Genomic DNA, 25,028 nt, shown 5'->3' on the forward strand with positions numbered 1-25,028 from the left:
GGTGGGAAGAAGGTTCGGAATGCTGTCCTTCCGAATCACCCAAATTCTTACAAATCATGGGTGCTTCGGCTACTACCTGCATAAGGTGGCTAGACGGGAACCTACCCCCGTGTGCCACCAGTGCGGTAGTAGCCCGGATACAGCGCAGCACACCATTGAGCTGTGTCCCGCCTGGGACGAGCAGCGCAATGTGTTCACACATAACCTCACCGTCTCCCCGGGCGGTGTGTGTACCTATGCGTCAGGCATTTTCCTAAGCTGAAAAAAAAAGCATGCTCTTCAAAAAATTAAAGGGAAAGTCTAAATAAATATTTAATTGAGTTAAATAGCATAAAAAGGAAAGTAGCCACTATGTACAACTTAAATGAATAGAAAACATTAAAGCCGTGTGTGTGTTGCAACACATGCCTATTAAATGGTATGGTATAATGGTGGTATTAAATGGTAAAATGTTTATTACCAATTCCTTAATACAAAACAATCACTTACACTTTAATATATTTACTTATTTAATTAATAAAACCAGCATAACCTCCCAACTGCACGTTACCACATTTGCTCAACAGTTGGCGTTGCTCCGAGTTGTGCGAAACCTACATCGCGGTATGGTTACGTTACAAGAGTTCAATAAGGTAAATTTATAGTAAATGTGTTCCCAACAGTCTCAAGTATTGTTTAAAAGTCTTTTCCTCTAATATGTTAGGACCAACTAGACTTAAGTAAATTATAACTAAGTGTAAAGTAATTTTTGAAATAACCCCATGGACTCTATGGGGTTATTATATATCTTAAAAGCTTTATTGACTAAATTTATACGTCTTAAATTAGTGAAGTCAGATAGCATTCACCCATATACAAGAAGAGAAGGCAACGTGTATTTTAGGAAACTCCGAAACGGTTGATAGCAGCCAAAGATGAAATCACTACATATATCCCTATGTATGCTCAAGTTTTAAATAAGGATTTGGATGTTTTTTTTTAAATAGATAGAGTGATTGAAAAGGAAGGTTTATATGTAAAGCTGCAGGATTTTTCGTGCGAGATACCGCGGCCCTGGTACATACGCGGCCTACGACGGATCACGACGGTTTTTAGTCAGTAAGAGTCTGACACTCCCTCACTGCTGCTAACCCACAGCGGGAGGGGTCATTTGATGATTTTTGACGTCGTTAAAAACAAGGTTTATTATGTAAAATAACATCCGTCAAATAGTGGAGAAATTCAGTACTTAGTATCAGCATTCCACCCGTACGAAGCCGGGGCGGGTCGCTTGTATAAAACAAAATAAAGTTTACCTATTTTTATCATATCTCTACTACTCGTATATATCTTCTATATAAAGCTCTGGTACTCAGCTACATCCGGTTAGACTGGAAGCCGACCCCATCATAATTGGGAAAAGGCTCGGGGGATGATGATCTCTTTTTTTATATATCTGGCTCTATTCTAATTTTATATTCGAAATACTTTTCGATGTTCAAAAAGTGCTATTTTGCAGCTAAGTTTGAATAAATGATTTTTAAACTAAGCCTATTTGAAATCTCTTTAAAAAAGTGATGTGAAATAAATAAAAATACATTGATTTTACGATATTTTTTTTTATTTATAAAAGTCTTGTAATAATAACATTCTTGCATGGAAAATTTTATTGCTTAATTTATCCTTACAAAATTAATAAATTCACTAAAAATTACTAACTTCGATCATTTTCAACATTTGAGTAGGCAGTTGGGTCGGATCTAGGCACCAAAGTTTAAAAAAGGTGAATTTATTAATTTATAAGTATTTATTATATAAATTATGTATTTCATTTCAGTTATTTACAATAAAATATTTATGTAAAGTGTACAATAGTTGCATTTACGATATTTGTGATTATGTAATATATTACGTTTATCTATCTATACTAATATAATAAAAAGAAAACATGCTATGTTTGTACCATAAAGGTTTCGAAAAGAGTGAACAGATTTGAAAAATTCTTTCACTGTTGTAAAGCTACACTCTTCCCGAGTAACATAGGCTATATTTTATCACGGTACGGACAGTAGTTCCCACGGACACGGGTGAAATACTAAATATAGATACAGATCCAGTATTTTCGGAGCCTTTAGGGTACAAAAAATATTTCCACTTTATTATATTAGTATAATCAAAAATTAAGATTCACATTTGAGATAAGTATAGTTATCGGCACGGATAATGAGCTCTCGGCGGATGAGTGGGGATCATCACTTCAGCGCAGGTGAAGGTCAGGGCTCAATATTCTTGCCGATGATTATATAAGTCAGAATATATTTGAAATCTGACTAGAACCATAGACATTCCATAGACTGCCGAGATTACGAAGTTCAGAGCAAAATATTAAACTAAAAAGTATCTTAAACTATCAGGTGTGGTTTATGAAATAACATATTGGCTAAACGATGTATAGGCAAATGATTGAACGGCGCTTTTCAGTCAAAGGGCTAGCTGTTTGGTTGAATGGCTAATTTAATTATACCCTATTCACGGAGCCATGAGCCAAAAGGTAAACAAACCATAAAAAGGGTTCTTTATAAGTCACGATTTAAGTGATCATATTTTATAAAAATAACTACGGAAGTAATACACTGAAAACATTAGGAATGGTAATTTAGAACGACGTCTGTAGAACTTATGTACCTAATCCTTTCAGACTTATTTGAAATAAAATTATGACGTTAATTGTTTATTAAATAAATATGTATTAAATCGTTTACATGTAAAAAAACCTAAAAAGACTTGACTGTCAAACATAGAACCCTACTAAATTGTAGACCACAGATACTGCGAACATTTGACATAAAATGTGACGTTTTGTCATCGGTCGGGTTATACCCGCCATCTTGAAAAAGTGTCATTCTTTGTTTACCTTTTGGCTCATGGCTCCGTGAATTGTAGCTTAAAAGTTATATGAGATGTTGTACTTTGAAGAATCAGTTCAATATATTGTTTAATATGATATAAAAAACCTTTACAGATCAAGTATATAAGCTGTATATTTATTTTATATAATATCAGATCAGTTATAAAATCTTAAAGCTTATATTAAAATAAAAAAATATAAAAAATTATTGCTTTGATTTCACGACAAATATTGCTTAGAATATTATTCTTTAAAATATTAAGAAAAAAAAAACAAAAAAAAATAAACATGAAAATCAGTGAATACCTTAGATACTAGTTACAAAATATAATTTACTTGGTTACGTAGAAATAATCAAAACTTGTGCCTGCACTATAATATGTCCTGCGCAGCTGGCTGATATCCTTACATGAGAACAGCCGCCGTGGCCGAAAAAATATGTTTAACCGATTTTAGGCAAACTAGCCATTATTTTGATTACAAAAATGTAGTTATTGTCAATATAAGCACCACAAGTCAATAATAAGGCACCGTCTTCAAAAGTCTTAAAAATATTCAGATTATTTCAAAATTATTTACAAAAAATAGCAGCTTTTTAGTCTAAAATTTATACTTAGATATATAACCCTCCATTTATATACAAAATAGTTATTAACTTAAACTAAGAAATAAAATAGAAAAATGCTGCAAAATTGGCTCATTAAAGTAAGGATATTGTTAAAAACGGCTAATTTTTACAAAATTTCGAAAAAAAAGTATTGTCACTGTCCAAGAATTTTCGAAAACACGTTTTGAGATTACATATACATACTTAAAATTAAAGAAAAACTTAAAAATTAAGACTTAAATATAGTAAAATGGCTCTTTTTATTAAATCTAAGATAATTTTTAGAGTATCCCCACACTGCAAACTAAACAGTCGGCCGATAGTTGACCAATTTTTTTTCTAGAAAATCTTGATTCCAATCACAGTTTCCAGTCGGTCTGATACCGGCTAAATACCTGATCTTTGTAATGTGCGTACTACCATTCATCTTCATACTGATTTATGAGCCCAAACAAACTGTCGGCCGACTAAAAGTTTGCAGTCTGTTTACTCTTAGGCATCGTTCAGACCAAACGTATTGTCGGCCGCTGACTGTCAGCGCGCGTTACGCAGTTTATTGCTTTTCCATATATATTGAAATTGTCGTTCACACCGAACCGACTATACGCTGTTACGTCGTCTGTTGTAGCTGACTCTCAGTGGCCGATTATTTTACTACGCGACTATGCACGGCGGACGCGGATTGGCTACGCGGACGCAGTTGCCGAATAGCGCCGCTCCACCTCGTACGCACCGCCGCGCCTCGGCACAGCACGTCGATAACACTAGTTTACAAATTTTTATTTTTTTTATATACCCCTCACAAAATCTATACCAGTACTCTCCACCACCTTTGTACATTCTAAAAGTAACAACATAAAAATTCTATCACGTCACATTTTTTTTCTACCCTCAAATATTTGTATTTAGGAATCATTCTTAACTACTGATCTATGGTGTTGCATTACTTGTTTAGTTTAGGAGATATTTTTTGTTTAATTCGAATAAAATGTCGCGTAGACAGTGTAAACAAAGATTGTGATCGCTTTTGTTATGTTTGTGGACAATTTATATTTATAAAAAAGAAAAGTTATATGACAGAATCGTTGAAAATTGCATATCTTCATTGTTTCGGTTTTCTTGTGGCCAATCAAGAAAAAAACTGGAGTCACTATGTGTTTTGTGAGAGCTGTAGAATCACTTTACTGTGATGGTCTTAAGGGGAAAACGTACACTTGCCATTTGGTACACCAATGTTGTGCAGGGAACCAGCTAATCACGAAAATGACTGTTACTTTTGTATTACTAAGATTTCGGGTTTTAATAGGAAAACTAAGTCGGGTATTGTATATGCATATGTCACTTAAAAAGGGGGTGTTTGGCGTCCCACAAGTACGCAAAATCATAAGTGATTTTAAGTTTGATACTCTTTTATCTACGACTGATAGAGTTGCTTGGAATTCATTCAAAACTGTTGTTAGAGATTTTCTAAGCAATAGTAAAAGTAAAAACAATAAAGAGATAGTGAGTGATTCATTACAAAATTATCATAAGATGGGTGTTAACATGTCAAAAGATTCATTTTCTACATTCCCACTTGGATTTTTTCCCGGAAAACTTAGGAAGCATGAGCGACGAACAAGGAGAGCATTTTCACCAGGATTTAAAGGCTTTTGAAGATCGTCATCAAGGCTATTGGGACGAAAATATATTGGGAGACTACTCTTGGTCTATATTAAGAGAAACCGATTCCGAAACCTACAAAAAGAAGGCCAAAATTAATAATTTTTAGTTGTTTATGGTCCGTTTTCTCGTGTTTTTTAAATTAAATATAATTCCAAATGTGGACGTGACACATTTTTTTTAGTATTTTTCCTAGACTACCTATAGATAGATAGACAAAATTCAACAACTTTATCTGGGGTATAAAAACCGTGTAAACTAGTGTAATTAGTGTCCCTTTTATATAAACTTAAACGTATTAAAGATAGTAACTCATCGAATGTTTTACTGTCATATGAAAATATTTCTTGAACTTATTTGGATAAAGTCTATATTCGAAATATCAAGTATGAAATTGACCAAGAAAACATCTCTTCAAATTTAAGGGATGTACCCACAATCTCTTATTTTTATTATTTTCGTCTTCCTCTAGAGTTTCGCAAATGGCAACTATCTGAATGCGCATCATTTATTTGAAATATCAGTAAAACGTCTGATTAGAAAAAAAAAAATTACGCTAGTTTTATCGTTTATAAAATACTACGACCAACTCTAATTACTAAGCCCTTTTATGTGTAGAATAGTTAGCCGCTCAGCGTACGCATCTAGTGTGAACCTACAAGAGCCTATTCTTTTGTTCACACATGTAGCGCATCGTACGCTATAGCCTATTGTCGGCTTGGTGAGTACGCGTACTGCAGATTGAGTCGACGTTCACACTGGGGCAGACAGTGAGTATACTCACAGTCAGCGGCGGACAATACGTTTGGTGTGAACAATCCCTTAGAGATTCAAATAATTATTTTGGCTGCCGATTATAAAGGTACTTAAGCTGATATTAGGTTCAATTCCCAGATCAATAAAATTGATTTTTATGTACTTTAACTGTGTGTAAATTTCATCAAAATCTGTCTAGTTAATTTTAAGATAACTACCAAAAAATTACATTCACTTGACAGACAGATTTTGATGCCATATAACTTATAAAGAGAGATCATAGACTAAACATTGCTTGATAAACATAAAACATAACCCTCTTTTATCGAGCGCAGTCGGGTAAAAAACACAGGTACTGTATAAAGACTTGAAATACCAGTCTTACTTAAACCACAGTTAAAATTAAACCACATCTTTAACGGCCATATTAACTAACTGGCCGTTACTGTTCAAATGTACGTCTAAGCCTGGCTTAACCGATTTTTCCTGAACTTGTTTAAAAACATTAGTTAAAACAAATTTCTTATTGTTTTTCAGCGGTAAAGCTTTTTCTAACCGTTCAGAAAATCTAAAATCATCCCATTTTAAGTATGTATTCATTTTCATATGTAGTTTCAATTCGTCTGACAATTTTTCATGTTTTGTTATATCGTGGAGTAAAATTAATATTACTCGAGTCTTACCCTCTTTTAGGGCTAAATTATGGGCAGCCCTAAACTCCATATTAGCATAGTCAGACTCTAAAAAATTGTCAGAAAGCAGAATTATTGTTCTCCTAGAATTTTCTACGGAACGATTTATTTGATCCGGTATGAAATCACCGACAGCCCAATCCCTATAGTGGACGCAAGTTTTCAAACCAAAATCATTTTCTAATTTTGGTAATAATTTGGTCAAAAATTCCCTGTCTTTATGAGCATAAGAAATAAAAACATCGAATTCTTTATTTTTGTCGACTTGGTCGTCGACGAAACAGCTAGGAAATAAGCCTTTTTCGATAAGAAAAACTAGAATAGTTCTTGAAAATCTGTAAATTATGGCTAGGAAAATAGCCATGGTTAAAAATAGGACTAAAAATGTGGCAATGGCTATAACGGCTGCTCTCTTAGAGCTACATAGAGAGTTGATATCTTTAAGTAATATTTTGTCACCGTTTTCACAAGTAATTTTGTCTAAATCTTTTATATATAAACTCTGTTTTAGTAGTAAAATCTCTTCTGTATTGCCACATTCACATTTAAAAGGATTATTCGATAGATATAATGTAGTATTCAATTTTAAGAATTCCACAGGTATTTTTGACAAATTATTTTTGGAAAAATCTATCATTTTAACTGAATTTGACGGCTCAAAAGTAATTTCTTTCAAACCAATGTTAGATAGATTTAGTAATTGAAGATTTAAATCGTTTATATAACTTGGTTGTTCATACAATCTTAGAGAAATAGATTTAGCATTAAAATCTAAGGGATTAGGGAAAAATTGAGGTTTAGACGTACATTTGAAGAACAAATCTTCTTTTCCTGGTCTCATTTCACATACAGAACAATTTTGCATACAAGCCTCGACTGGTAAATCACAATTTAAGTCGGCTGGTGATACGTTTATGAACAAATCACCGTTTAGTCTCTGTGGTGATTCGCATTTCGCGTTTCCTAGTACAAATTTAGGTTCTGCGTTTATATATTTATATCCTTTTAGTCGTAAAGCTAGGTTATACATACCACAATCGCACATAAGTGGGTTATTGTCGAGCAAAATTGAGCTGGTTGGTGATTTTGAGGTATCTGGTGATTTTAAGTCAAGTGGTGATTTGTAGTCATCCGGTGATGTAGCATTGTCTAATATAATGCTAGTAATATTGTTGTGTCGGAGATCAACGGTGACTTTGTTGCTCAAAAACTGGAAATCTAATTGCTGAAAAAATATGAATGAATGAAAAGTTATTATAATCGAAAAAAATATACATTATTCTTACTTCTATGAAAATATAATAAAAAGCAATAAAAATGTTTTTATTTTAAGAACCGATTTGAAAAAAAAATGTTTGCAAGTTTGTGTGTTTTTGTCACTTCCTCACACAGAAAACAGCTGAATCGATTTTGATGAAACTTAGCAATAATATAGCTTAATTAGCTTATACATCAGTTTAATACATAGGCTTGGTTTGTAAGTATATTTGTCACTTCCTTCACTCAAAAACAGTTGAACCGATTTTGACGAAACTTGGCAGTCATCATCCTCCAAGCCCTTTTCCCAACTATATCGGGGTCGGCTTCCAGTCTAACCGGATGCAGCTGAGTACCAGTGTGCCACAAGGAGCTACTGCCCTATCTGACCTGGCTGTGATATAACTTATATTGTTCTTATATATTTATATATTATAAAGAATATAACAAAATTGTTCTCACCTGAAGCATCGTAAAATTATTATAGGACAAGTCCAAATTTTCCAGCTTAGTCAATATAAGGTTCCAATCTTCAAACATAGTATTTATAGAGTTATCATTCAAATACAAATTCTTTAACTCGAGTAAATTTTCAAAGGGCGACATAACATTCAAGTTGGTATAATAATCCTCGTTAGCCGACTGCGGGAAGGGGTGTAATGTTAGCTGGTTGGATTTTAAAGATATCGTTTGTAAATTAATTGCCCCTTGGAACGTGAATTCGCTGATGTGGGTCAAATAGTTATTTTCTATTGTAACGTGGTTTAATTTTTTCAGGCCGGAGAAAAGGAAGCTGGAACAAAAATAGTACCTTTTTAGTAAAATTGAATATCGACACCTCCTACGTATATTATCATAACCAACAAAATGACATTTTTAAATAAGAATATAAATGTAAAATATATGTTTAAAAATAAATAAATGGAAATAAAAATAAGTCGTTTTATGTAAAAAAAGCAAATCGACATTTTGTTGGTTACGATAATATACGTAGGAGGTATCGATATATTTATTCACTTAAAACGTGATATAAAAGAATGATAATAGGTAAAATATGTGTAAACACAAACATACATATAAACACACAAACCTACACTAGATATATGTGTGTGTGTGTGTGTGTGTGTGTGTTTACACTTCATACACACACACATACGTAAACATACAGAATCATACGCACACACACATCTACACTAGAAACATGTGTGTGTGTATGAATGTGTATATATGCTTCTGTGTGTGTCTGTGTATACCTACGTAACAGTGTGTTTGCGTGTTACATTTGCAAAATCTACTGAACGGATTTTGATAAAACTTGGCAGTAATAACGGTACTTTTTATCCGGATATGAGTTGAAGTTCACTTCGGCACGAATCTTGAGCTCTGACCTACATCTTCGCAGAAGTGATTTATTAGCAAAGAACTAATCCCGAGTGACGGCTATGACGCGATGCACTGCGGGACAATCACCGCTTTACCGCCGCCCCCGCGCCTCACGAATACCACAAAAGGGACACAATAAATTACTTCTGCGCAGGTGAAGGTCAGAGCTCAAGATTCGTGCCGATAACAATACTAATAAAAAAATAAATACTCACTCAGGCAACACTTCCAAATGATTTCTATTCAGATTTAAAAACTCCAAATTTTTCAGCGCCTGAAACACTCCACTATCCAGTTTCTTAATCCTATTGTAACTCAAATCCAATCTTTGCAAGGATGGCATATCTTTGAAGAAAGATAAAGGTATGCTTTCTATTTCGTTACTATATAAAGATAGGTGTTCTATGTTGAAGGAACCGGAAATAGGTTGTTCTAGTAGTTTTATTCCACAGTCTTCTAATATAAGGTTTCTTAATGAGGGTAGATTTGAGAAGGAGTGGTTATGTAGACTTAGGGTAACGGCGTTTGATTGGATTGTTATCTGAAATGTAAGAAAAAATATATGTTAAAAAAACAGTCTAATTGAGAATCTTCCATCGTTCTTTAGAAGTAGGCTAAAAATAAACATGAGACATATAAAAAAATTGTTATTTCACGAAACATTTATTGAATACATTTTAATGAAACTTGTCAAATATAGCGTTTATATCAGAATTGCGTAAATGCTACTTTTATCCATGTGCGGGAAGTGGTGTTCTCGTGAGGAATTGCGGGCGGTTGCTATTATCATCCTCACATTACTTTTTATTTAATAGCTCTCGCCAAACTTGAAGGTCGCTCAACCAAATACTGAAACCGATTATTTTTAAAAATCACTGTTGGAAAGCTACACTTTTCCTGAGTAACATAGGCTATATTATATCCTTGCTAGCCAGGTAGTAATACATAAGTACTATTTTTATTTTAACTGTTCTAAAATATTTGAAAACGCAAAAAAAAAAAATTGAAATTAGTAAATGTGAAATTTTTTTAACTTAATTTTTTTTATTAATATTAATAAACAGACATGAAAATCCATACTCACATTTTCTAACTTCGTGAGATTGTGGAACAAGCCTGGAGGCAGTTCTACCAGCTGGTTTCTGACCAGTGATATGCTCTTCAGTAAGGGTGCATGGTTCAATGACCCGACAGCCATATGCGCTATGTGGTTAGAGTCTAGTGATAGAATTTGTAGGGAGGATAGTCCTGGAAAAAGAAATATAATAGATGAGTAAAACAATATACTAAATTGCTTATATTTTTAAAAAAGAACTGCAGTAAAATAGGTTTAGCCAAACGCGAGATGCCTAACCCTACACAAACATACGGGTTAAACTGAGAAGCTTATTATTTTGAAGACTGTTAAAAATGTCAAAGAAATTAAACGAATTTGTTTATCTTCAAAACTAACTTCATTCACTATAGGTTTCTGTGACAGTTCGCAATTTTCCTTAATACTTTATGGTATCAAACCAGACTAATACAATTTTTATGTAAGAAGGTATGTAAAAGTGTTACTTCTTCAAGGCTGAATGGATATTGACAAAACTTTGCAATATAGCTTATAACAACATGTCAGCTACTTCTATCCGATTGTGAGTACTTATTTCTCTGAAAAAGGGGCAAACCAATGACTGTATCCAGAAACTATCATTCTGATTTCATTATTTCTATTTTCATTATTAATTGCTCTATCTTTACAAATTAATTCTCACAAAAACTCACCTCTCAAAGAATCCACTTTAACTTCACTAAAACGATTCCCCCAAACATTCAAGGTCTTCAAGCTCCCCAAGCCATTGAAGGCATCATCAGGCAACACCTTAATGCCAGCCATTGACAACTCAAGAAACACCAGCGGAGTCGAATTGGTGAAATCATTACTATGAAGAGTAAGTGGTGTGTTCGTCATACGGAAATTTTCAAGAGTTTTTAAGTAGTTGATGACTGTAATTGGTATTTTTCTGTCGGCTCCTGTAACGAAAGAGAAAAGTTTGATGTTAAAAAAATGATTAGTATATGGAAAATCCACGTAAATAGTAATAATAATGGCGTCTAAATAATATATATGTCGGAGACTGTCAATAGTACGGACACTAAACGTCACGCAGGCGCGCCCTCTGGTGGCGTTTCCGGTGAAACAACATTTTGGCGCGCTTGGCAGAGTAGTGGTGGTCGGCGTGGCGTCCGCGGAGCTCAGTCTTGGTCGAGTCGTCGTGCTGCGCACATCTCGAAACTGCCCTACGTCACGTCTAGTGTTATTGCCTAGTGATGTAGTACCGTTGTAGATCGATATTGTAAAGTGTGTAAAGTGTCTTTTGAAATTAAAGTGTAAAGGTTCTTCTAACCTAACAGACAGACATGTGTTGCTGGGGAGTTTGTTCCGCCACTTCTTCTCCCCAAGCCAAAACACATAGGAAGTGGCGAAGGGCGGGCGTTTTGGGGGCTGTCTTTTGTTCTGACTAATTTGAATAAACGTTTGACTTTTGAGTTCGTTTGAGTTTTGAGTTTCTTTGAGTTATCTCTTTGCTTCATTACCCTAACTGATGTCGGACGATAGTGCCATCCTGATGTTCGCCTCCGACATATAAAACGTTGACAACCGCGGCTGTTCTCATGTAAGGAGATCAGCCAGCTGCGCAGGACATATTATAGTGCACGCACATTTGCTTGGACACAGGTGCACTCACTATTCCTTCACTCTCGTAGAGCGGTGGGATGGCACGTTAAACTGTAGGTCCCGGCTGTCATTGAACATCCTTGGCAGTTCTTACTGGTAGTCAGAAGCCAGTAAGTCTGACACTAGTCTAACCAAGGGGGTATTAGATTGCCCGGGTTGAGGAGATCAGGTAGGCAGTCGCTCCTTGTGGCACACTGGTACTCAGCTGCATGCGGTTAGACTGGAAGCCGACCCCAACATAGTAGGGTAAAGGCTCGGGAGATGATGATGCAGCAGTCTTCAGGTCTTCAAGCCTAAGTAGGGTATTACTCACCATTCATAATGACCAGATTCTTCACATCCCCCAATTCTTGAACATCTTGAAGCTCCAACGGCTCAGTGGTATCAATGAGCGTCACGTAGCCTATAGAGGGGGTGTTCAGTGCTTGGTTGAGGCACGGCAGTATTGAAGGGGGGCAGGTCTTCACGCCAAGAGAGGGGAGTGGCATGGAGCTACCGAAGTTTATGATGGGGAGGTCATCGCAGGTGAAGTTTGTTCCCTGGAAGAGAGTGGAGTATAGAATTAGTCTGATGATAGGAGGTACTCAAAATATTGATTTAATGGAGTTATTGGGAAATGTGGGAATAATTTTGAAACTAGTTTTCCAACAAAATAAAAACTAGTTTTCCTGAATATGAGAACTTATTGAAAACACAAGGAAATGATTTATTTATGTTTGTGACAAATAATTTTTTCGCTATGCAGTCAGTCATGAATTTTCGTGGCATGCAATTTTAACGGGCTAACTTTTTACATGAATTTCTATTTTAATATTTTGAATATGTGTGTGTGTTTATGGGTATGTGCGGGCGCCTGTGTGTGGGTGTGTGTGGGTTACTGTCTTTGTTTTTGTGGGTGTGTGTGTGTGTTTGAGGGTGTGGATGTGTGTGTTTGCGACTGTGTGCTTATGGGTGAGCGCGCGTGCGTTTGGTGGGGAGAGCTGTTTGTATGTGTATGATATGAAGTTTAAAATTGTACATACCTGACAATGTACAATAGCATATTCATGAAACCGTCCTTTAAACGTCACATGGTCATCTGCCACTGGACAGTAATACTCCAACTCATCACCAGTGGCGCAGCTGCAGTTTGTGGGGCAGTCGAACGCGAGGGCTGTGGATACGAGCCCCGCTAGCAGTAGTAGCAGCATTGTGTTAACTTGGGGTAGGCATCACTGGAAAGGGAGAAATATGTTACGAATACCAAATATAAAAATAAATCTAATTGGGTTTGGAAAGTTGTTTGAAAATGAAAGAAAAGATTCATTTATTGCATAACTGTGTACAATACAATAGATTAGATCAACAGTCTATCCAAGTCGGACATGCAATATTAAAATAAAGTAGAGAAAAAAAGAAAAAAAGAGTCACTGACAATACAAAAGTGACACTTCTAAATTACTTTTCCAAAATATTCATTTAAATTATAAAAACATTATCAATTAAAAATTTCTTTAACTTTCCTTTGAACATATTTTCATTTAATTGCTTAATTGCTGATGGCAGTTTGTTGTATACACGAATAGCAGTAATATATGTACTTTTATAATAAATCATATTATAAACTAAAATACATTTGAATCGTAATAAAAACCGGTCGAGTTTTCCCAGTGGGATCCTAAAAAATGACACTATTGACATGGCTTTAGAAGTGTCTGCGTGTCTATTCACTATGTTTAATTTGCCACTGAATTTTTAGTAAGTCGGTTGCAAGTATTTGTTGTTATAGCGGGAACAAAAATACATCATCTGTGATTTCAGATGTCAGCTCTCTAACTATCACGCTTCATGAGATACAGCCTGGTGACAGAGGGACGGACGGACGGACTGACAGAGGAGCGAAAACAATAGGGTCTCCTTTTACCCTTTGGATACGGAATCCTAAAAATAAACGAAATCAAAATCAGGATACATACCCAAAAGAGACCAAATAAGGTTCGATTTTGCCCTATGGTTACGGAACCCTAAGAGTACCCATACACACACTGCAAACTTTTAGTCGGCCGACAGTGTGTTTGGGCTCATAAATCAGTATGAAGATGAATGGTAGTACGTACATTACAAAGATCAGGTAATTTAGCCGGTAAATAAACGTCTTCAGTAAAAATGACGTGTTTGTTAGTATACGCAAAGAGTATCCAATAGCAAACATTACCCATATGTGAGTCATTGAAATATTTTGTAGTTAAGTTTTACACTTCATTGCAAGAAAAAAGGCCAGAAAAAAAATATATTGAATATCAACAAAATGAAAAAAAAACTTTTTACACGCTTTTTATTAGCTTCACCTGTATGTTTGTATGTTTGTAGGTTTGTATGTTTGTATGTTTGTTTGTAACCGACTTCTTTGGGCGCGATTTTGACCCACTTTAAACGGCCAGATTTCGTTCAAACTTTGTAGATTTATTGAGGACCGATGACAATACATCTATTTGATAAAATTATTCCATTTTTAACCGACTTCCCAAAAAGGAGGATTTTACACATACACATCGATTACTCCGAGGCTTATAGACCGATTTACGTGATTCTTTTTTTGTTCGACTCGGAATAGCTGCCAGTTGGTCCCATAGTCATCAGGTCAGGATCTGATGATGGAAACCCTGAGAAATCGAGGGCAACCTTCAAAAGTTGTAGGCACACATAGGGTAAAAACTTGACACTTAGGTGTACGCCTAAAAGCACTATTCAACTGTGAAGATTTGGAGCTGACCTGACGATGGAGACCAGAGAGGGTCGAGGGAACTCGACAACTGAATATGTAAACTACCTCGTGTTTGGGCTTAAATTATTTGTATTGACAAGACCTTTGCAACAGTGAAGGTTTGGAGCTGACCTGATGATGGAGACCAGAGAAAGTCGAGGGAACTCGACAACTGAATATGTAAACTACCTCGTGTTTGGGCTTAAATTATTCGTATTGACAAGACCTATGCAACAGTGAAGGTTTGGAGCTGACCTGATGATGGAGACCAGAGAAAGTCGAGGGAACTCGACAACTGAATATGTAAAATACCTCGTTTGGTCTTATATTCTTTGTATTTATGAGAACTTCCCACTTGTATGGATAGTGACAACTATTCGTATCTCTGAAAAGCTTTAAATAAATAACCTTTTTACAAAAAAATACCGACTTCCCAAAACACCAAAATGCAAAAAAAAACTAATTTTAGGTGCATCGGCCCAGAAGTTGGTGGCAAAATTAACTTAGTAACATCCATTAGACACCGACTTCTAGCCTTTTCAATTTGCAAAATATGATTTTTGTTAATTTATATAATTTTCATCTATAGTCGATAAGGTAAGAAAATTAATTAAAATTTTCTAGAATTTTTCTCTACAGTCGATAAGGCAGGACTCGATATTTCCAATAATTATCTTTAGCCGTTTTCTCTAATATTGACAATTTTTTGTATACTAAAGAGAATTTTAATTGTACAAAACAAATAATAGTTTTAAAACAAACTAAAAAGTAGAAAATAAATAATAGTTTAAAAAAACTAAAAAACACGCTTTTTATAGAAAAACGAACTAAAAAATAGAAAATAAATTTTAATGAATTTAAATTAAGAAAACAGTGTTTAAAATTTCAATGAATATAAATTAATAATAGTGTGAATACAAAAAAAACATATTTAAAAAAAGCGTGGGGTGCTTTTTAAAATATTATCGTAATGAAAATCACTGTACTTATATCTGTCAATAAAATATTTATAACTATTGACACCATGCACCCCACGCTTTTTTTAAATATGTTTTTTTTGTATTCACACTATTATTAATTTATATTCATTGAAATTTTAAACACTGTTTTCTTAATTTAAATTCATTAAAATTTATTTTCTATTTTTTAGTTCGTTTTTCTATAACAAGCGTGTTTTTTAGTTTTTTTAAACTATTATTTATTTACAAAAATAATCAAACCGACTTCCAAAAAAACTAAAAAGACAAAAAAAAACTATATTTAGGTGCATGGGCCTAGAAATCGGTGTCTAATGTTCCTAAGTCAATTTTGCCACCGACTTCTAGGCTTTTGGGAAGTCGGTTTATTAACAATACATTTAATCTTTATCACAACAACTATATAAACAGGATTTTTTGTTTGTTTCAGGTTTGAAAAGTTCATTCACTGTTGGGGCGCTACACTCTTCCCGAGTAACATAGGCTATATTTTATTCCGGTACGGGCAGTAGTACCCACGGGACGCGGGTGAAACCGCGCGAAACAGTTAGTCATAGACTAGGCTTGTTTTTGCAAATTAAACAAAATCTATTTACCTGACCTATTTGTCTACTCATTATATTTAGAAAATTATTTTGAACGAAACATTTATACCTATGACCTTTTTCCTTCTACATATACAGTGATAAGGAAAACCAAATATAATTTGATAATTATATAATTAGTGTAACGATAATAATATATTAGGTATATTTAAGTAAACACATTTAATTATAATTATTTAGACCATATTTTCTCCATAGATCATCATCTCCCGAGCCTTTTCTTTGCCGAAACACAGTCATTGATGTCCAAGATATACTTAGAAAGTACATACAAACTTAGAAAAGTCGCATTGGCACTTGCCTAACTTAGAATCAATCCCACACACTCAAACCTGACTTTTTTTATATCAAAAACTAGCTGCCGCCCGCGGCTTCGCCCGCGTAGAGTTCGGTTATATCGCGTTTCCAAAAGAATTCTTCAAAAGTCCGGGATAAAAACTATCCTACGTTCTTTCTCAAGATCAACCCTATCTCTATACCAAATTTTATTAAAACCAGTTCAGTGGTTTAGACTTGAAAGCGTAACAGACAGACAGAGTTATTTTCGCATTTATAATATTAGTAGGGATGGTACAACTAGCCCAATTGTTTTGCTACCTATTGTACCATACATATGTATATTTATTCAGCCGTATCTGGGCTACAGACTCTTGTGTGTACAATTTGTCACGTATACCTCGAGATTCTCAGGAAACCATGACGTCATATGCCTGAAAAGTACTGTAACTACATACTTCTAAGAAGTTACAGGAAGTTGCTTATCAACATATTTTGAGAGGCCGTAGCTAAGTTTGTTGTCGTCATGGTGACGTCGAAGGAGGGAATCCTAAATGGAGTCTCAAAGATAAACCAATCTGGGCTTTATGATCTTGTATGTATCCGTTCCCCCAGATTTATTGTAACCATCGGCTGTTCTCATATGAGGAGATTGGCCAACTGCGCAGGACATATTATAGTGCACAATTATTTGCTTGCACACAGGTGCACTCACTATTCCTTCACTCTCATAACCCGATGGGACGGCAATCCGACACCACCGGAAAGAGATCAGGCGCAGGACCGACATTTACGTGATCTCCGATGCACGGGTGAATCACACCAACTTCCAGGCTCGGGGCTGCTTTGTGTAGGTTTCTAAACCCACAAATTTTCGCGCGACCCGGGAATCGAACCCGAGACCTCGTGCTCAGCAGCCGAGCTTGCGACAGCTAGACCAACGAGGCAGTCCATTGTGATTATTGAAGTACTGAAACGATATTAGATGAAGATACTGTGGTATTATTTCATATCCTGACAAGATGCAAGTGTATCAAAAGATTCTAACCACTTCTGGTACTCCGTTGTATTATATTAATAAATAAATATATCTTGTAGGCCCAGTAGGAAACCAGCGTCAGGCTAATTTATGATTGACAGTAGATATTATGTGTACTACGTGACAAAACTCGGCCATATGTTTGCAAACACAATGATATATGTTATCAGCTGGGTTTTTACACAAATCATATTAATGTCAATCATTATAATTTTTTTGTTTCCATGTTTTACCTACTATAAGTTCGATAAGAATGTTAGATAATTAAGTTTGATTCGAATTTCATAAATAAGTGAACTTTTGATGGCCGAAACCCAGTGGAACAAGGTTTTTTTAATCAAATAGGGGGTTCCTGATATTGTTCCTGAGTTCTAAAATGAAAAACAAAGTCTACATCTGCCGAGCCTTTTCCCAACTATGTTGAGGTCGGCTTCCAGTCTAACCGAATGCAGCTGAGTACCAGTGTGCCAGAAGGAGCGACTGCCCTAACTGACCTCCTCAACCCAGTTACCCGGGCAACCCAATTTCCCTTGGTAAGACTGGTTGTCAGACTTACTGGCTTCACTATTGCAATATTGTTTCGAAAATCATTCCAACGAGTGTTTGTGTTCAAAAATAAACGCATCATATAAATTCCTGATGGAATCTGGTCGTAAATATACCTCTAAATCTGTTCGAGATTGCTTGCAGTTTATCCTCATGCATGTATCTTTTAGAGACCAATTTAGACTTTGGAAAAGTACTGGTGACTCGGCAGAAAGAAGAAAAATTTAACATAGTTTAGTGGTGGCCCGCGGATATAATTTGCATTAAAGTAAGAAAATTTATGAGTTTTCTATCATCATCAGCCTTTTTATCCCTTCTCAAACATAGAAGAAAGGTACGTTAAACTTTTTTAGCCCAAGTATCCTCGAGATGTGTCATTAGTGTCTAAGATATACTTAGGAAGGGCATATAACTTCAAGAAACAGTAATAGTCTGACACTCCCTCACCGCTGCTTACCCACAGCGGGAGGGGTCATTTGATGATTTTTGACGTCGTTAGAAAAAGGCTTATAAACTATATTGATGGTATATTAAGCGTATGTAAAGTACCAAGATATCTCTCGTCCATAATATTATTAGAATGATTCACTTATAAACTGCAAATCCTTTGTGACACAAATGTACGCCCCTTTTAAATACTGCAGCTGGTACTGGTTTGCAATAAACTGCAATTATATCAATATGTACGATAAAACAGTATATTTATATATTTAAATTCATGATAATGTACTACATGTGTATATTTGTAGAGATAAGAGAAGTATTGGCGTTTATATTATCTCGTTTGCATTTTTATTCAACTTATTAAATTAAATCTTATTATGAATGGTCATCTGCCTTATTTAATTATTTTGGGGTCGACTTACAGTCTAAACTCTAAACAGATGCAGCTGAGTACCAGTCAAAGGTTTTAATTTCATATAGACATATGAAAGAGTGCTTAAAAAATGAAAAAAGCTAGGTGCACGGTTCCAAGGAGTGGGTCTCTTGGAGAAGAACCGGCAAGAAACTCCATGGACACTCATTTAAAAAAGACGTATTTACAATATTCTATAGGTTGACTCCGAGAAAATTATACAATGCAGGTGCCACATGGAGCCACTGCCTATCTGAACGCAAAAACTGATACTGGGTAATAGCAGATTTCATAGTAAGAAAGGCTCCGAAATTGAGGAAGCTACACTCTTCCCGAGTAACATAGGCTATATTTTATCTCTGTACGGGCAGTAGTTCCCACTGGACGCGGGTGAAACTGCAGGGAACAGGTGGTTGTAGGTATGTAGCAAATCGTCCTTATTTCTTTGGCCAAACAAGTGAGATACAATATTGATATTAATTACAAATAGCGTACTTTATCCAACTTGTTATGAGTTAATGAGCGAATCGGCGATGAGATACATACGTTGTATATGTACGTAGATGTTTTCATAAAGCACTTGTGTACGTAGCAAGAAGTTATTTTTACACATTGAGAAGGCGGGAACGCGTTTTTTATAACCGAGATGTTTTTTCAGCTGTTCTGCAATTTTGATAGTATTTTTAGACGCTATTTCAGGTAGAATTTTTCCTGTATGCCAAAAATTCTATAGACTAGTACATTATTATGTCAGTAGACTATTTTCTGGATCAATAAAATGATGATAATGATATCTAGCCGATTATCGGCTACGGCGGCTGTTCTCATGTAAGGAAAATAGCCAGCTGCGTAGGACATAATATAGTGCACAAGCATTTGCGCAGACACAAGTGCACTCACTATTCCTTCACTCTCATAACCCGATGGGACGATAATCCGATATGACCGGAGAGGATGAATAAGTCATGTTGTGAGGAAGATTTTGGATGTGACCGAGGACGGATATAGTGCCAACCTCAAATACGGTATATAATATTGGGAACAGGGCAGGAGGAAGAAGAAGAATTAGCTTTGTTTAACTAGGTTTCTAAATGATGTAATGAAACCTATCTTCCTAAATGCCATTACATTTGTCTGAATTAAGTGACTGAATCATTTAGACGACTGAATCTAATCAAGTGTAATAAGCCCTTAAGCGACACTTAGTGCAATAGATACGTGGATGGGTGGCTATTTCATCCTCCGAGCCTTTTTTCCCAATCATGTTGGGGTCGGCTTCCATGGGTGGCTATTTAATCATGACGAATTCCTCCGTGTTTTGAAAAACACATTAACTGTTGGGTCTTGACTGTCATTTGAACATCTTTGGCAGTCGTTACGGGTAGTCCGAAGCCAGATAGTCTGACAAACAGTCTTATCAAGGAGTATCGGGTTGCCCTAACTGGTAAGTGGGTTTAGGAGGTCAGATAGGTAATCACGGGTTCCATATTATTATCCAAAAATATCCAGCTTGGTGACAGATGGACCAGCAAGGCTTTTTGGGGATAAGGAACCTTAAAAAGGGGTAAGTTAAAACAATTGTATGATGTTAATTAATACCCAACGATTTTGAGGTATAGGAGGTCAGATAGGGCAGTCGCTCCTTGTGGCACACTGGTACTCAGCTACATCCGGTTAGACTGGAAGCCGACCCCAACATAGTTGGGAAAAAGGCTCGGAGGAGGATGAACTACCCAACGATTTATATAAATGTAGTATTTTAACGAGCACACGTGTACGTATATATTGGTATGTACTGATAGCAGAAACATTGTGAGATAGCATGCAAAATATATAAAACTGATATTCACATTATTATCTTTCGACGGGTCATACGATTGACCGTCCATTTATATTATTATATATTTAGTTTAAAACGACTATAATATTGTTGGAAAAACCTAAAAGTTGTTTGTATAAGGTGAACGCAAGGATTGGAAAATTCATATTGAAAATGTTTTTTTGTTTTTTTTACTTAAGTCGTAAAGTAATCTATGATCTATACCAATATAAAGGTTTTTTTTTTGTTTTTTCCCTAAAGGCTCCGACACTACTGAACGGATTTCAAAAATTCTTTCACTGTTGGGGCGCTACACTCTTCCCGAGTAACATAGGCTATATTCTATCCCGGTAAGAGCAATAGTAACCAAGTGTGAAATAATATAATAATTTCATTTGTGCATTTATGTAGAGATAAATTTAAAATGTAAGAACTTTCGCAGTTTTAAACAAAGAAATTAAATAGGTTTAAAGGTATTGGCACTAATGATATTTTGATACTTTTTAGTTTTCGTTTTTACTAGGATAGTTTTTTATCTTTATTGTAAATATCTGAAATAAATGGTTTAGTATATTAGAAAAGAAAAACTTAAGATATCAAAAAATACATTTTATATTTAAATTTCCCGCTAACGGTCAAAAAGTGCATAAACTTTGTACTTTGGAACTTACGAATTTATTATGAAGACCTCACCTTTGGAAGTACCTATAACACTAGTTTACAGTACATTTGTTGCCGGGATTTTTTAAGCTGTTGTTGACTACTCATATTTAACCATATTTAAAACTATTAGTAGTTTTTTTTTATCAGCTCTAGTTTTTGAGATTCAGCTAAGTGCGGTTTAAAGAGAAAAAACGTGGATTTACCTTAAAGAATATTTGTTTAAAAATTATATTAATTGTTAAGTTCCAAAAAACTTGGCTTTAAAGCTCTTCTCTTATGTGTAGACTTTGGGAAATGGCGTATCAGACCCCAGCATTAGTCAGACATCATATTTACATCCCAGAAACCCTGATAACGTTCTTCCATGACACGTTAATCTTGATGCATACGTTCTCCCTGCTCTTCGCTCATATCTCCTAAATTTTCTGGAAATCTGTCCAGATGACTGAAGAGGAAGTGACTTTATGCTCAAATTGCATCCCATACCTCTTATTTGTAAAAGCAGGTCTTCGACAAGTTCAACATAATTTTCATTATAATTTTTCAAAATTCAATATAATTTTTATTCTCTGAAAGTTCAGGTGAATGCTACACTCTTCGCTAAACACATGTTCTACTTCGGTTTTGCCATTTAGCTCGATTTTTGGTGTTTAAGCTGTTTATGTTCACGCTACAAAAGTAAGAGTCGTCGAGATGATTTTTCGATTCTTTCCAAATAGTTGGTGTTTTAAGTTGAAATGTACTTCTTTTACCACTTTTCCATAATCTTAAATATTCAACGCACGATTTACAAACACAATCAGGAGCCCAAGATTTGTCATTTTTATCTAACAACATTCCAAAATATAAAAAATAAGTATATTTAAGCGTTTTTGATGACATTTCTACTCTTCTCAAACACATATTCTCCACATAAGTAACAAACATGGTTTGGATTGTTCAAACAACGCCTCCTTGAACTACTCGTGTTGTAAAAACTTCACATATTTGTATAATTACAATAAAATACGTACTTCAGCGACTGAAAAAGGTTCAGAAAAGAGAAAGTCAATAACAAGTAAAGTCGAGCTACAAAAAAATTTTTGCGGGTGTAATTAATAAAAACTAAACATAAGTGAATGTTACCAGCCATTAAATCCACGGCAACAGGCAAAAAGTTTGATTTTGTAAACTAGTGTAATAATTTGGAAGTATAAATAAAATGTGTTCAAAATCCAATTTCAATATTATCCCAAAAAATATTGGGTGTTCCGTACCTAAACACATTAAATCAAACACGTTAATATACTAGTTAATATATGTCGATTAGCACAAAGAAAAAAACTATTTTTCAAACAAAGTAAATAGAATAAAAATATGCGAGAATTAGAACACCATATGTATAAGAGAACAACGGAAATTCTCCCTTGAAAACTGACAGCTGTAAACTGGTCAACACATTCGATACTCCTAACTTTATCTCTGCTTTACACATCATCATCATCATCATCATCATCATCATCTCAGCCATAGGACGTCCACTGCTGAACATAGGCCTCCCCCTTTGATCTCCACAGGGATTTACACATGATGTTGTACATTAGGAAAACGAAAAATGACTCCTGTGGCTAAACCACTGAATGGATTAGGTTATTTTTTTTACAATTCACCATAGAATATCATAAAGTATACCTATGTGATAGGATTTAATGTGATTAGGTGCGAAACACCCGATATATTTTGGTATAATATTGACATTGTTAGAACCATTTGGATATTTCTCACCTTCCTAGCTCGGCGCGATGTGCTGGTTCCGCTGCTGCGGCTGCAGAGGACCTCAAACGGCGCAAATATAGTACCCTGGTGGGTAACTATACCTTTGAGCCGTTTGGGGTTGAAACCCTCGGGCCGTGGGGTCCAAGTGCTCATCTCCTATATAAGGATATCGCTAAGCGACTTGCTGACACTTCAGGTGACCCAAGGGCTGGTTTTTATTTTGGCCAAAAAGTAAGCATTGCCATCCAACGTGGCAATGCTGCCAGCCTCTTGGGTACACTCCCGGTGGGCAGCGATGAGGAGTTTTTTGATGCAATTTTTTAAATATTTTTATTTATAGTAAGTGTATATATTAGGTAATAAGTTACTTGTATGTTGTATATATATTTATTATTAAGTTATTGTAAAAAGTTATTTGTAAATAAAAGATTTGGATATTGAACACACTTCATTTCAGATAATATGCAGTAATTATTTGTTATCATAAATATAATGAATAGCTTTTAGCTAATGATTTTAAATCAAATATGTACAAACAAAATAACGAGGAAATTACTATAACAATATGTTATTGAGTGATAATATTACTACCGCTACAGTTTTATCATTGTCCCGGGCGAACTTCTTCCCGTACCGGGATAAAATATAGCCTATGTTACTCGGGAAGAGTGTAGCTTTCCAACAGTGAAAGAAGTTTTCAAATAGGTTCAATAGTTTCGGAGTAATTAGGGTACAAACAAACAAATGTTTCCTCGTTTATTATATTGGTATTGAATATAGATTATTTAGTTTTAATGTTAAAAACAATAATATGATAATGATAGTGCATATGCTAAGCATCCGGTGATTAGGTACACTTGTTGGCGATAAAATCGGGACTCGGGACACGTGTATTATTTTATTTATTTACACCTATAATCCTGGCATCATCATGAACATCCTTGGCAGTCGTTACGGGTAGTGAGAAGCCAGTAAGTCTGACATCCGTCTAACCAAGGGGTATTGGGTTGCCCGGATAACTGGGTTGAGGGGGTCAGATAGGGCTGTCGCTCCTTGTGGCACACTGGTACTCAGCTGCATGCGGTTAGACTGGAAGCCGACACCAACATAGTTTGGGAAAAAGGCTCGGAGGAAGAAGACTACAATCCTGATTGCTGGGAACACTCAAAAGATCTAGGTGTGGAGACGAAATGGGGAGGCCTTTGCCCAGCAGTGAGACAATACAGGCTAGGAAAATAATTAAAAAGAGTACTGCATCATCACAATACATGCAACGTTCAAAATAACATAAAACTAAAACATAATTATTGTATTAAAATGTTTTAACAAGAGTATAAAACGAACTATCGCGATTGAGGCCAAATGTCAAAGTATATTATTGTTTACAGCCTTTAAAACATGTTTTTTTTTTCTACAACAGTGATAGTAAAAGTGCGCAAATGCATAAGTTTTTAATTAATATTTGCCAATATTCACACTAAACTACTGGATGTATTTTGAATAAACTTGGCAGTAACATAGCACGCCAGCCAGCAAAAGCAGCCTTAATCTTGGAAGACTATTATATGGGACATAATTATATTAAAAGGTATATCAAGCCAAATTGACATATTCCCTTTTTTAATCTGTTACAAAAATTCAATTACCATCTGGACATCACGGTCATAACATAGTTAGACATGGTACAAACACACAAATAAGTTTTCAAGGACTCGTCTCAAACAAATAACAAAACATTTCGTAGAATGAACGGAATCAAACCAAACACGAACACGTGTTAAAC

General features: G+C 35.2%; 1 protein-coding gene across 2 annotated transcripts in view; it reads right to left on the reverse strand.

Annotated features, from left to right (window-relative positions):
• Positions 1–5,793: 5,793 nt before the first annotated feature.
• Positions 5,794–25,028, reverse strand: part of LOC110381334 (protein toll) — a 36,385-nt gene continuing 17,150 nt past the window's right edge. Inside the window, exons 2-8 of one of the 2 annotated variants that reach the window (XM_064043247.1) lie at positions 12,989–13,180; positions 12,280–12,505; positions 11,012–11,260; positions 10,329–10,492; positions 9,460–9,785; positions 8,324–8,654; positions 5,794–7,829 (exon numbers count right to left, since the gene is read on the reverse strand). In XM_064043247.1, the coding sequence (XP_063899317.1) occupies positions 6,315–7,829; positions 8,324–8,654; positions 9,460–9,785; positions 10,329–10,492; positions 11,012–11,260; positions 12,280–12,505; positions 12,989–13,156 (2,979 nt within the window). In that variant the 5' untranslated portion in view covers positions 13,157–13,180 and the 3' untranslated portion in view covers positions 5,794–6,314. The remainder of the gene's footprint in view (positions 7,830–8,323; positions 8,655–9,459; positions 9,786–10,328; positions 10,493–11,011; positions 11,261–12,279; positions 12,506–12,988; positions 13,181–25,028) is intronic. The other variant, XM_064043246.1, reaches the window with a different exon arrangement.

This window comes from Helicoverpa armigera, chromosome 31, assembly GCF_030705265.1.
Source record: "Helicoverpa armigera isolate CAAS_96S chromosome 31, ASM3070526v1, whole genome shotgun sequence".
NCBI lineage: Eukaryota > Metazoa > Arthropoda > Insecta > Lepidoptera > Noctuidae > Helicoverpa > Helicoverpa armigera.